We start from the raw sequence: 14,276 nt of genomic DNA on the forward strand, positions 1-14,276 counted from the left end.
ACAAGGAGATCCCTGATTCGGTGGCTCCGCTCTCCAGTGCTTCGACAGGGAAAGTCCTTTCTCCCCCTGTACTGGGCGGTGGTCACTGCGGATGACAGCCTGTCCGGGTGGGGAGGTGTCTGGGCACGGATTGTGCTCAGGGGCTTTGGACGAGTCCAGCCTGCCGATCAATATCCTGGATGTTCGAGCGATCAGGCCTTGCCTGACCCAATGGATGGTTCGTCTGCAGGGGCGCCGGGTAAGGATTCAGACAATGCCACAGCCGGAGCATATGTCAGTCATCAAGGGGGTACCAAAAGTGTCCTAGCGGCCCGGGAAGTAGCCGGCATTCAAAGGTGGGCAGAACGGTTCATTCCAGCCATTTCTGCTGTGCACATTCCAGGGGTAGAAAATTGGCAGGCGGACTACCTCAGTCGGCAGATCTGGATCAGGGAGAATGGTCTCTCCACCAGGGAGGTGTTTGACCGACTGTCTCCAGTGAAGGACTCCCTACGTGGACTTGTTGGCCTCTCGTCTCAATAGAGATAATAATAAAATAACAGGAAGGTGCAAAGGCTCGTAGCAAGGTCTCTGCTCAGATGCTCTGTGGCTCCTTTGGGCCAGTATCGTCTGATGTACGCATTTCCCCCGATAACTCTTCTGCCAAGACTCCTGCAAATAATTGAGGCAGAAGTGATTCTGGTCATCCTAGTGGCTTCAGACTGGCCTCGCAGGGCATGGTATGCAGACCTAGTGTGGCTGGTCGCCAATATCCCTTGGAGACTTCTTCTCCGAGAACATCCTGTTGGCTCAAGAACTGATTTTCTATCCTGCTTTACAGTCGCTGGCTTTAATGGCTTGGCTGTTGAAAGCCTGGTGCTGAAGGATAGAAGGGTAGAGGGGTGTCTGAATCGGTGATTCCTACACTGTTAAAAGCTACAAAATCTACTTCTATACAGATGTACTTTGCTTGATATGAGTCTCAGGGGGTCTCCCACCCCCCCCCCCCATTCCTTTTTGATGTCTCGTGTTGAGTTTCTCCAAAGAGGTGTAGATCAGCGTTTGGCCTAGGGTACCACCAAAGGACAGATTTCGGCCCTGGCGATTTTTTTTTTTTTTTTTAAGCGCTCATTGGCCACAAATTTTTTTTGGTTCTCACCTTTGTTCAGGGTGTCCACTACCTGGCTCCCCCGGTGAGATCTGTTACCTCCGTGGGACCTCAATTTGGTGCTGTCTGTTCTTCAGAAACAGCCTTTTGAAAATATTCGTGAGGTTTCTCTGTCACATAGGGTAGCCTTCTTGGTGGAAATTACTGTCGGCTGGCTGTGTTGTCATGTCTTTCACCCTATCTGGTGGTTCACAGAGATAAAGTGGTGCTTTGTCCCTGACAGTTGTTTCTTTCTAAAGTCATCTCTGGTTTCCATTTAAATGAAGACATTGTGTTGCCTTCCTTGTGTCCTAAGCATCCTAAAGAGATTGCCTTACATTCTTTGGATTTGGTTCGAGCAATCAGGGTGTACCTGGCAGCGACTGGGTCATTCCGAAAATCAGATTCTCTTTTTGTCCTTGTCTGCTGTGACCATTTCTAGGTGGATCAGACAGACTGTGTTGCAGGCCTATTCCATTAAGGGTCAGGATCTTCCTTTCCCTGTTACAAAAAAGAAAAACATTTGCCCTGATGGGACTTTAATTGAGGTGAACGAAATAGTCACTTTGATAAGTAAAAGTTTATTGTAAAACAACATGCATAAAATACATGACCATACAACATGCATAAAGTACATGACTAATATTCCATACAGGCATCATTGAATTGCATATAAAACATGATGGCAGGATGAAATACCAGCATAACATATAAATTGTCACATATGTAGTTTTTGAACTCAATGCGTTTCGTGGGTCGAATGCCCACTCAGGAGTAATGATGCATGAACGTGTCTAAAAAATAAATCTATATCAGTATGGAATGATAATAGTGCTAAACAATGAGTGCGGAAACTCAATAAAATATGTAACCCATGTGGGGAGATCCACACTCACATATGGTTAGGCAAACCGATGAGCATGGCGCTGCCAAAGGCAGAAGGCACCAGGTCCAACCCAGGAGCCGAAGGGGTCAGAATCTGCAGCAACCAAATGGGGGGCCAGGCGAGAACATACATGTGAAGAGTATGATATAATCTTGGTTTCCATAGAACTGGCTGAAAGAAATTGTATATATGTATGTCAGTATATTATAATATATGCTGCATCACATTAGTGATCACAGAAAGAGTATAGTTGTATATGTGTATATATAAGTAACAACACCAGTGTTTGGAGATCAAAGAAAATAAAAGGGGGGGGAGGTACCGGAGTGGTGTGTGTATATATATATATATATATATATATATATATATATATATATATATATATATATATATATATATATATATAATATATATATAATATGCAAATATGTAGATGTGCTGAAAGAAAGAGTGATAAGAGTGATGAGGATTCCAAGATAAGAGAACAAAGGAAAAGGAATTAGAATGAATCCATGTATGAGAAAGTGTATAGTTATTAATGTGTATCAACCAATATATGATACGTGCCTTGTAAAGTTAGAGGACATCTATAGTGCATCCCAAATTGGTTTCTCACCTTTTAGCCCATCAGGCCCAAAGTGACTATTTCGTTCACCTCAAAGTCCCACCAGGGCAAATGTTTTTCTTTTTTGTATACAGTTAGGGATGGAGGTGAACGCAATGACAATGTCAGATCATTTTTATTTTATTTATTTTTTTCCTTTCTCTGTTAAGACGCATTCTACAAGAGCACTTAATGGGTCTTCCATCATCAGGTTTGCAAGGCGACCACCTGGTCGTCCGTGCACAGTTTCACAAAATTGTATAAGGTGAATATGTTGGCCTCTGTGGATGCTTCTTTTGGCCGCAAACCTTTGCAGGCCACTGTTGGAGAGGATTAGTCCTCTTTGAGGGTCAAGAAGATCCGGAGCTGTGCCAGTCAATGAATGAAAGGGAGAACTGGATTTTTGTCTTAACGTAAAATCCTTTTCTCTGATGTTTGACGGACACAGCACCCGCCCCTCTTTTGAGTTGGGTTTTATGTTCTTTGGACACTGCTTGTTACAAAACTGAAGACCTATAGCAGGAAGTGCGAGTATACCTGTATTTTTTTTTCCGCCTAGTGTCCTCCTCCTGTAGGGGGCAGCATAAACCCAAGGTTCAAGAATATCTTGAGCTGTGTTGTCAATGAACAGCAGAGAAAAGGATTTTACGGTAAGTTCATACAAAAATCAATTTTTTTAATTTTTTTATTGGTCTCATGGAGTTTTTCACTAGCTGTAAGCCATAATGATCAAAATAAAATAAAAATGCTTGAAATATATCACTGAAATTAACTTTTTGTTGATATTCAGATTTTTTTTAATATTCACGTGTATATGATGCAGTCTATCAATAGTAATAAAGCAGCAATTGTTTTTCAGAGTCCCCCCCCCCCCCCCCCCCCCAAACCGCAGTTTTACTAGATTTTTATCCTAATAGTAGTTGAGTGACAGCGCTGTTTGTTCTGTTACCATGGATAGAGTAGTTTTAGATTTAACTACTTGCCGACTGCCCACAGTAATATTACTGCGGCAGTGCAGCTCCCCTGGGTCCAGTCACGTAGTACTACGTGACTGGAGGGGAAGGGGTTTCGGCGGCGTGTTTAGACACAGCGGGAGGCGGGCCGGCGATTGCCGCCTTCCTCCCGCGATCGTCCGGTGAACAGAGAGCAGACCCCCCCCGCTTATGTAAATAAAGCAGGCAGATCTTCTGTGAGACAGTCAGGGACAAATCTGAAGTTTCAGCTAAGCTAAAACTGCGATCTGTCTGTGCCTGTCACAGAATCCCCCCACTCATACAGTAAGCATACAGGCATACATTAACCCATTTGATCACCCACATGGTTAACCCCTTCACTGCTTCCGATCTGTCCGCCGCAATGTCGCAGTCCCGCTAAAAATCGCAGATCGCTGCCATTACTTGTAAAAAAAGAAATTAAAGTGACATCTTTCCCCTAGTTGGTAGACGCGATAACTTTTGCGCAAGCCAATCAAAATACACTTATTGCGATTTTTTTTTTTTTTTTTATATATATCAAAAATATGTAGCAGAAAACAAATTGGCCTAAAATGTTTATTTTTTTTTTTTGGGGAATGTCCTATAGCAGAATGTGAAAAATATATTTTTTTTTCCCAGGAATTGTCGCTCTTTTTTTGTTTTATAGTGCAAAAATTTAAAATCACACGGGTGATCAAATACCACCAAAAGAAAACTCTTTGTGGGGAAAAAAGGACATCAATTTTGTTTGGGTACAGCGTCGCACGACAACGCACTTGTCCGTTAAAGTAACGCATTACCGTATCGCAGAATAGGGCCTGGTCATTAAGGGGGCAAATCCTTCCAGGGCTGAAGTGGTTAAATATTGCTTTTAAAAGACTTGAGTGGAGCTGAACTCAAAGAAATGATGGTGTGCTATGTCATAAGAAATATCTAGAAAAGGTAATTTCGCCTAAGCAGTAATCTACAAAATGTCCATTTTTGTTTTCTTGCATTTCTTCTGAGAAATAGCAGTGAACTTTCTGGTATGTGATGTGCCTAGGCATTCCTGGGCCTACAGCCGCACACACACGCACACACAGCAGAACAAGGCATGGTAAGTCAGTGATCTCAAGTGCTAATCAACCACGGCGTTGGGGGGGATCCCCTGCAAGGCAATTACATAACGTGATAATATACAACATGTATGCATACTAGCACATTTTGAAATGCTTAGTTTGAACGAAGCCCTCGAGAGGTGTGCGGCACTCACTGTTGACAGGGCTTCCAGCTTCACCTGGTTTTCCTTCTGGGTTCGCAGACTGCGGCACCTTGAATGGCCGAGCCGCGATGACGTCACTCCCATGGATGCGTGCAGAAATCACGGCCGCGTCATAGCGCTCTGAAGGAACGGCACGGGTATAATGTTCTTTCAGAGTGCATGCGTCGGTGACCTCACTGGCTGCTGCTTGCTAGAATATCTCCTGAAGGGTGCGTGTTTAGGTGATATTAATTTTACCTCAAGGTAAGCTTTATTATAAGCTTACCTGTAAGTAAAAATCAAAATGAGGCTTTACTACCACTTTAACAGTTGACCTCCGCTCTGACTTAAAGTGGTACCCAAAAAATAAAAATAAAGTTCCATAGTGGTTGCTATACCTTACTATATTTATATAGTAAATTAGGGATGTTGGTACTTGTCTTTAAAGTTGCACGTTACATCCATACAATGCCTTTTCTAATGTTAATGTCGTCTTTCTGTTTGCAGACCCCTCTTTGAAGGCGATAATGATTTCTGTGTTTGCCTAAAAGAGTCTTTCCCAAATCTCAAGACCAGGAAACTAACCAGAGTGGAATGGGGCAAAATCAGACGACTTATGGGGAAGCCACGAAGGTAAACACCGATGTCGAAATGTATGAAAGACTGCTGAACGCCGCCTTGGTAGTGAGTCACTAACTTGGAACAAGCATGCAGGATGGAAGGCCAGACATTTCAGACTTCACGGTCTCCTTCCTTGTTCCACGTCAGTGACTGATGAGTTAGTGAGGTCAGGATGACAGCAGTAAAACAGCCTGCACATTTATGGCAACCCCTGTATCCAATTCATCTATTAACCATTTTGCTGCTATGGATGTAAGGTTTACATCAGAAAAAGACGACTGCTTCCAGCTGGGTATGTCTGAAAGACTTGGATCCATTGAATCCCCCCCTTTCATACCAGAAATGCTTTTCAGACTGGGCAAAAGATTAGCTGTGATCAGCAGTTGACAAGCCAATGATCACAACTATTCATTAAAAAAGTGACCACCTCTCTGCCGCCACTGCTTTCTGCTCTGCTCCTCTCCATTGCATGTCAGCGGCTCCAGGCATCCGCTGGGGGGGGCGGGCTGTGGATTTAGAGTGCATGGCTGCAGAGGAGAAGATGATATAGGACTTTGACTGTACTGTAAAAAAATTATGTAAAAACTTATTAAAGAATAAGAAAAACTCCCACCTGTATTTTTGTGTGCCAATAATAATTTGTGTATTTTTAACTAGAATATTGATTGTTAAACATTTGCGCAACTATCATGGGACCTACAAAATCATTGGCTCCATCTTTTGATATTATCAGTCCTGTGTTTAAAAAAAAAAAAATGTATGGTTCCGGGGGGTCTTGTATGAACTCTATAAGCTGTAAAAGAAAAAAGGTGAAATTTTGTGAAACCAGGCCTGGCTATGTGAGTTTAAAGTGGAGTACGAGGCCTGGCATTAAAAAGGGTTAAAGATAATCAATAGTACATTCTGTTCACCCTAAAGTCTCGGTTTGTTTTTTCCTTTTAGCTTTCATGGGAATGTAACCAGCTTAATCCAATTTTTTTGGGTGTCTTATTGAATATAATAATCATCTGTGTACATGAGGATAGTCATATTTGCTCTTTATTTACAGAGGCACATCTTCCTGTTAAGTGGTTCTCCACAATGGTTTTATGTCATTGCTGCTCTTTTTAGGTGAAATGAAGTCCTCAAAATATTTCGTAGCAAGCCATAAAATGGTACAAAATAATAAAATTTTGACCATACAACTTCCTTTTAAAAAATATGGTGATGTTTTTCTAAGCTGGATCCTCAGTGATTGTAAAGTCTTGTGGTGTGTTTTTTTTTTTTTTTTTTTTTTAAATGGCAAACATGGTATACTTACCTGCTATGTGCAGTTGATTTTGCACAGAGCAGCCTGGATCCTCCTCGGGACCCAGGGAGTATACTCCCTCTCTTTGCTATATGTACTCTGCCTGAGTCGCAGCATTCCTCCCTGTCGACAGCCCCCCATTTCAATGGAGAGGAGGTTCTGTTTGGAGCGGTGTCCGCCTTATTCCTGGTATGGTAAGTAACTGTCCCCCCCCTCTCCCCCTGGAGGGTTTTTGTGGTGGACGTGGGCCCCTCCATGGGACGGTCGGACTCCCAAGTTCCCCTCCTTCCCGTTATCCACCCCCCTCATCGGTCTGGTGGTCCCTTTGGGCCATCTTACCATTTTGCGGTGGTTTGCCATTGAAAATGGTGGTGGCCATGACAGTTGAGCCCTCTGGGCGCCAATTGTGGCCGTGGGAGCCCCTCCTCATCCCCCGATGCTGACTCCTGGATCATTTGGTTTCCTGATTGCCACACGTGGAGTTCAGATTATGCTGGTGGCTGCAGGTACCTGTTTTCTGGTGGGGGTCCTCTCACTCCCTGCTGAGGATCGATTGGTGCTCTGTTACTGGCGACTGTGTGGTGCTGCCGGAGCAGTGGGGGTGTCCCTTAGCAGTGTTTTTACCCCTTTTTTGTGGGGGTCCCACTATTGACTCATGGATTCTTTGGAGCACATTTCCCCACCTGATCCCCTCTCGGAGGCTGCGGGGCCCTCCGGGTCCCAACCATCTATTGATGGCGGTCCTGGAGTACATTGTGTCATGAGTGGAGGTGGCTTTTTGGGCGACGGTCTTATCAAAAAGCTCCCCCCTGCCCTTCCCCTGGCTCTATCTCCTCCGATCCTGAATCTGATTCGGCCAGCGTGGACATGGGTCACTCAGCTGGGTCTGCGACCATTCGCCCTGAGTTCTCAGTGATGACGATTCCTCCACTCCTGTAGCTGCGCGCACAAAGGCGCTGATGGACGCACTGATTGTATCTGTGCGGGAGACCTTAAAGATGGAAGACGCAGCTGAAGCTGCGATGGAGGCAGCGGTTTCCTTTGGCACTCACAAGCCATCCAAAGCGGCAAAGGGGTTTCCTTTCCCCTCCTATTTTGATAGAATTGTCACTAAAGAGTGGGAACAACCAAAACTTCCCCTTGTGGTCCCTAAGCGATTTGCTATGCAGTACCCCTATGAGGAGTCCTGTCTTAAAAAGTGTACTTTTTCACCAGTGGTGGACCCTCCAGTTTCCAGATTGAACAAGGCAACCATGATTCCGGTTGAAGAGTCCCCGGCCTTTAAGGATCCGGCTGACAGGAAGGTGGAGGTTGTGGCCCACAATATGTACACTTGAGCAGTAACTGTTCTTGAGTACTATCAAGGGCAAGGTGTTGGCCTTGGTGGTTGTCTTTTAACAGTCCTTGACCACACACTCCCTGGTGCATACTTTTCTTCAGGGAGTTTCAGCACTTAGATCTTCTTCAGTGTGGTCTCCGTTGCCACCTTGCGACCTTAATTTGGTGCTCAGTCCTCCAGAACCTTCTTTTGAGAATCTTCAGGAGACTCCCCTGCTTACGCTGTCTCAGAAGGTGGCCCTCACTTCTGCGCGCAGGGTGTCGGAATTGGCAGCGTTATCCTGCCGTTCACCTTACTTGGTGGTTCACAAATATAAGGTGGTTATTCGCCCCATCCGTCGTTCCTTCCAAAAGGTGTCTGATTTTCATTTGAATGAAGACATTGTGTTGCCTTCCCTGTGTCCCAGGCCAAAACATCTGAAGGAAATTGCTTTGCATGCCTTGGATGTGGTCTGGGCAATTAGGGTGTACCTGGCTGCTACATAGTCTAGGAAGCCAGACTCCATATTTGTGCTCGCAGATGGGCCTTGGAAAGGGTTGTCTGCTTCCTCAGACAGACGGTGATTCAGGCCTATTCTATCAAGGGTCAGGTTCCTCTTTTCCCTGTCAAAGCCTACTCGGGCGCTCAGTGTCTCCGGGGCTTTCCTTCATCAGGCATCAATGACGCAGGTTTGCAAGGTGGCCGTCTGGTCGTCGGCGTACACTTTCAAAAAGTTCTATAAAGTGGATGTGTTCACATCTGGGGATGCTTCTTTTGGTTGCAAGGTTTTGCAGGCTCCTGTTTAGAGGGTATACTGTTTTTTTTGTTTTTTTTTTTTCCAGGTGGGCCCCGGTTGTTTTGTTTGAGCTCCTGTTTACCTGGTTGGCTATTTTTTTTTAGCCTTGGAAAATTCTTCTTGCTGTTCCCAACCTTCATTTTTAACACTGTTTTGAGACGTCCCAATGGTGAAGAAGATCAGGAGCTGTGTCCGTCAATGACCAAAAAGAAAATGTGATTTTTGACTTATTGTAAAATCCATTTCTCTGATGTTCATTGACGGACACGGCACCCAGCGCCCTCTGTGGAGTTGTAATTCTTCTGATACTGCTTGTAGCAAAATGGAGTACCTATAGCAGAGAGATGGAGTATACCCCCTGGGACTGCCCATAGGCGTAGCCAGACTTTTTTTTTTTCTCCTGTGTCCTACTCCTGTAGGGGACAGTATAACCCACTGGTTAAGAAGATCAGGAGCTGTGTCTGTCAATGAACATCAGAAAAATGGATTTTATGGTAAGTCAAAAATCCCATTATCGCAGAATATGCAGCCTCATGCTACAAAAATGAGCTCCATTTTCGTATCTTAAAAGATAGATTTTTATTCCAAAAGCAGTTTTTTTTTTTTTCTTTTAATTTTGATAGTCTTATTTTAAATTTAAAAAATTCAGATTGTTGTTTTATTTTTTTTTTTTTTTTTTTTTTTTTTATTTTGTTTGATAAAAATCATTGATTTTTATCCACCCTGCTGAAGAGTGCAAAATCTGGTACAACTCTGCATAGAAACTTATCGGCTTCCAGTTTTTTCCCCCAAGCCATGTTTGACCCTAGATATTAAGTTAATCTGGTCTTTCCTGATAGGTTTTATCCCTCAGACCTTGCAGTATTTCGGTTGCCTTTGTCTGGAGTCTTATCGTGCCTGTTGCCAATTGAATTGTGAGCTTGGTCTACGCTGCTGCTGTTATTAAGCAGGCCATAAATTAATAGTTTAAAACGAAAAGTCTTTTGAATATTAATAAGAAAATTCTCAGAACATTAGTTTGTTCAAAAGATTACCTTTTTGCTTTTAACATCTGATTTTGGAATAAATGGACTTTACTAAACGAAAACCACATACAATGCTATATATTTTTTCATTCAAAAACTAATTTTCAGCCTTCTCCTTCTAACTTTCTCGTCTTTGTGGTTGAAAATAAACATCAATTTGACCCACTAATGATTAGAAAAATAAACTTTCTTAGAACCTTCTTTTCCTGAGCATTTTTACTAGAAATTCTACCCATCTTTGGCCAGCTTCAGCAGTAGCTTTGCAGATCTGACCAGACCTTTCTCTAAAATGTACGCACACATCTGAATGTGTCACAGGAGAGATTCATCCCTCTGTCAGCTAACTCCATACAAAGTTTTGAGACCGCATCTGAAGGCAAACTGCTTTTGCTGTACTCTCCCTTTAGAAAGCCCTAATGCTTTGTGTCGGCTGTAGTGACTGCATTAGCTTTTGGGTTTTTTCCATTGGATACTTTTCCTATTTCTGGTGATCCTGCCAGTAAGTCTCATCTTCTTCTTTTTTCTTTCTTCCTTCCTTCCTTCCTTCCTTCCTTCCTTCCTTCCTTTTTTCTTTTTTTCTTCAACCGACTAAGCTGTCCTGCAAAAGTGCCTAGAGGGTTAAAACCATTTAAAGTGGAACTGAGATATTCTTATAATAGACTGTGAGCAGGCAGGCCATTATCGCAGAAAAGGCATGCAATGTCCCTTCTGCATTAGAAAATACCTACTTGATTGCAGTCTTCTTAAACATGTAAAATTTTTCAGCACCGGCGTTGTCGCTGTGTGCTTGGATGGCTGACTCCCGCACATGCAGGCCTTTCCGTCCAGGCTAGGTACCAGAAGGCTGGCACCCAGGGACAATATGCTAGTCAAGAGACTCTGACCGTTGGAGAGGAAGTAAATTTAAAAATTTTAGTTCTGCTTAAACACTAACAGAGGTGCTTTCAATGATGCACTTTCACTCATTGATGTAAAATCTTTATACCAAAAGGAAAAAATATTTTGCTGTAACCATATAAAAAGTGTTAGCTTGAGTTCAGCTTTAAATGTATTAGTCAAGTCCATCTAAATTTGCGTGGAGCCACACTGAGACAGGTGTTGCTGGCCAGATCAGCAGGTGAAAAATGACTTAAAAAAGAAAAACGAATGCAGCCACCACATTGAAGGAAAGGTAACAAATAGGGATGCACCCAAATGAAAATTCTGGACCGAAACCCAAAATGCAGGATGCCCTTGGCCGGAAACCGAAAATGACTTTTTTTTTTCCCCCAAATAATTTTAAAATAGATAGAACAGGGGCATACACCAAAAACAGGCAGGCGTACACTTGTAGCTGCCACCCTGTCGCAGTATAGTGGTTAATTTAATTACCAATGGTATTTGTATTATGCAGCATGATGAATTAGTGACCGACCAGTGGCAGTTAATTAACCCCTTTATGCTGCATTAGTGCAACCAATATCAGTGTTAATCAACACTGGTTGCACTAATGCAGCACAAAGGGGTTAATTAACTGCCACTGGTCGATCACTAATTCATCAGTGACCAGCAGTGACAATACATTAACCCCCTCATGCTGCATAATACTAATACCATTGGTAAGCTCGCCTCAGCGTCCCCCCCCCCCCCCCCGCCTCAGTGTCCCTCACAATCCCAATGCAATCTCCTTACTCTCAGCTCCAGTCCTCCTGTGTCCTTCCTTTCAAAAGCCCCGCCTCTGGCCGGCGGCCCACCTCCCGGTGATGTCACTACTACGATCTGTGCATGAATGAACTAACACACCAGGCGGGCGGGCGAGCGGCCGCTAATAGCTATAACTATGTGAGCGCTTCACTTCCCTGTCAGCGGAGATACATGCCTGACAGGGAAGTGAAGCGCTCACATAGTTACAGCTATTAGCGGCTGCTCGCCCGCCCGCCCGGTGTGTTCATTCATGCACAGATCGCAGTAGTAGTGACATCACCGGGAGGCGGGCCGCCGGCCAGTGGTGGGGTTTTTGAAACCTGCGCTGCGCCCGCGGTGGCCATCTTTAGTACCGGCATATTTAACCCATTTTCGGCCGAAAATTTCGGTGGCCACTAGTAACAAATGACTGGCATTTTTTAAATGCACTCAATGTAATAGATATTTTTAACATGCTGGAAAGACTCTTCTGTTAAAACTACTGCAATAATTTTAAGAAAAGTAACAGTCTCCCTGGTCTGAAATATAGCTCTCAGCCCTAAATGTTCTGGGGAATGTCCATAAACTAATCTTTGTCCAAGCTCATGAAATGTCAAACAGTTTGCAGAAAGTTTTGCAGTTGTGGTTCTCAATGCATTACATTTGTATTGTTGACGTTGTAGATGTTCTTCTGCATTCTTTGAAGAAGAGCGATCGGCTCTGGAACAAAAACGACAGAAAATACGCCTCTTACAGCAGAGGAAGGTGGCAGACGTCTCTCAGTTTAAGGATCTGCCCGATGAAATCCCCCTCTCTCTGGTCATCGGAACTAAAGTTACAGGTAAAGTGTGTTTAAATGTTTCTAGGGGAATCCAATTCTACAGTTGCAGGTCTTCCTAGTGCGTGGAGGAGCCTGTATGGTGTGTGTGTATGTATATGTATGTGTATATATAATATATATAAAATCAGTGGGTACGAAAAGTATTCAGACCCCCTTAAATTTTTCACTCTTTGTTATATTGCAGCCATTTGCTAAAATCATTTAGGTTCATTCTTCTTCCTCATGAATGTACACATAGCACCCCATACTGACAGAAAAACACAGAATTGTTGACATTGTTGCAGATTTATTAAAAAAGAAAAACTGAAATATCACATGGTCCTAAGTATTCAGACCCTTTGCTGTGACACTCGTATATTTAACTCAGGTGCTTTCCATTTCTTCTGATCATCCTTGAGATGGTTCTACACCTTTATTTGAGTCCAGCTGTGTTTGATTATACTGATTGGACTTGATTAGGAAAGCCACACACCTGTCTATACAAGACCTTCCAGATCACAATGCATTTAATAAATCTGCAACAATGTCAACAATTCTGTGTTTTTCGGTCAGTATGGGGTGCTATGTGTACATTCATGAGGAAGAAGAATGAACCTAAATGATTTTAGCAAATGGCTGCAATATAACAAAGAGTGAAAAATTTAGGGGGTCTGAATACTTTTCGTACCCACTGTGTGTGTGTGTGTGTGTGTGTGTATATATATATATATATATATATATCTGGTAAAAAAAAGTATTGAATACGTCGCCATTTTTCTAGGATAGTTATGTTTAAAAGAAAAAAAAATGGAATGAACACATCAAGAAAGGGAGGTACAAAGAGGCATGGAAAGCCAAGACACCAGCTGAAATCTATCAGTAATTGGAAAGCAATCCTGCTCCTTATCAGTGCAAATTAATATCAGCTGGTTCAGTCTCAACTGATGGCTTATAAAAAGGTGTCTCATTTCCAAGGTGTCACACAAGAAACATCTCATGATGGGTAAAAGCAAAGAGCTCTCAAGACCTTTGCAACCTTATTGTTGCAACACATACTGATGCCATTGGTTACAGGATTTCCAAACTTCTGAATGTTCCAGTGAGCACTGTTGGGGCCGTAATCCGGAAGTGAAAGGAACATAATTTCACCATAAACCGGCCACGACGAGGTGCTCCTCGCAAGATTTCTGACAGAGTAGTGAAAAAAATTCAGAAGAGTTGTCCAAGAGCCAAGGACCACTTGTGGAGAGCTTCAAATAGACCTGAAATTATCAGGCCCATTTTTTCAAAGAAAATAAGTAATGCACTTAACCTCCTTTAACTTATATGCACGCCTACCACGCAAGACTCCATTGCTGAAGAAAAAGCATGTTGAAGCTCATTTAAAGTTTGCTGCACAACATTTAGACAAGCCTGTGAAATACTGGGAGAATAAAGTCTGGTCAGATGAGACCAAAATTAAACTCTTTGGATGCCATAATACACACCATGTTTGGAGGCAAATGGCCCTGGACATCACCCCAAAAACACCCTCATACCAACAGTGAAGTTTGCGGTGGGAACATCACGGTGTGTGGCTGTTTTTCAGCATACGTTACTGGCAAACTTAATTTCATTGAAGGAAGGATGAATAGAAAAATGTACAAAGACATTCTTGATAAAAATCTGCTGCCATCTACCAGGATGATGACGATGAAACGAGGGTGGACATTTCAGCAAGACAATAATCCCAAACACACAGCCAAAGAAACACTCAATTGGTTTAAAAGAAAATAAAGCTATTTAGAATGGCCCAGCCAATCACCTGACTTAAATCCAATAGAGAATCTATAGAAAGAACTGAAGATCAGAATTCATAGAAGAGGCCCACAGAACCTTCAAGATTCGAAGACTGTGTGGAAGAATGGGCCAAAATC

At 43.0% G+C, this 14,276-nt stretch overlaps 1 protein-coding gene across 2 annotated transcripts in view; it reads left to right on the forward strand.

Annotated features, from left to right (window-relative positions):
- The window catches only part of LIN9 (lin-9 DREAM MuvB core complex component), a 120,105-nt gene that overhangs the window by 45,085 nt on the left and 60,744 nt on the right, over positions 1-14,276 (forward strand). For both annotated transcript variants that reach the window (XM_082251640.1, XM_082251641.1), the window contains exons 6-7: positions 5,338-5,463; positions 12,224-12,381. In XM_082251640.1, the coding sequence (XP_082107766.1) occupies positions 5,338-5,463; positions 12,224-12,381 (284 nt within the window). The remainder of the gene's footprint in view (positions 1-5,337; positions 5,464-12,223; positions 12,382-14,276) is intronic.

The sequence above is a fragment of the Pelophylax lessonae genome, assembly GCF_965119305.1.
Source record: "Pelophylax lessonae genome assembly, chromosome: 3".
Classification (NCBI taxonomy): Eukaryota; Metazoa; Chordata; class Amphibia; order Anura; family Ranidae; genus Pelophylax; species Pelophylax lessonae.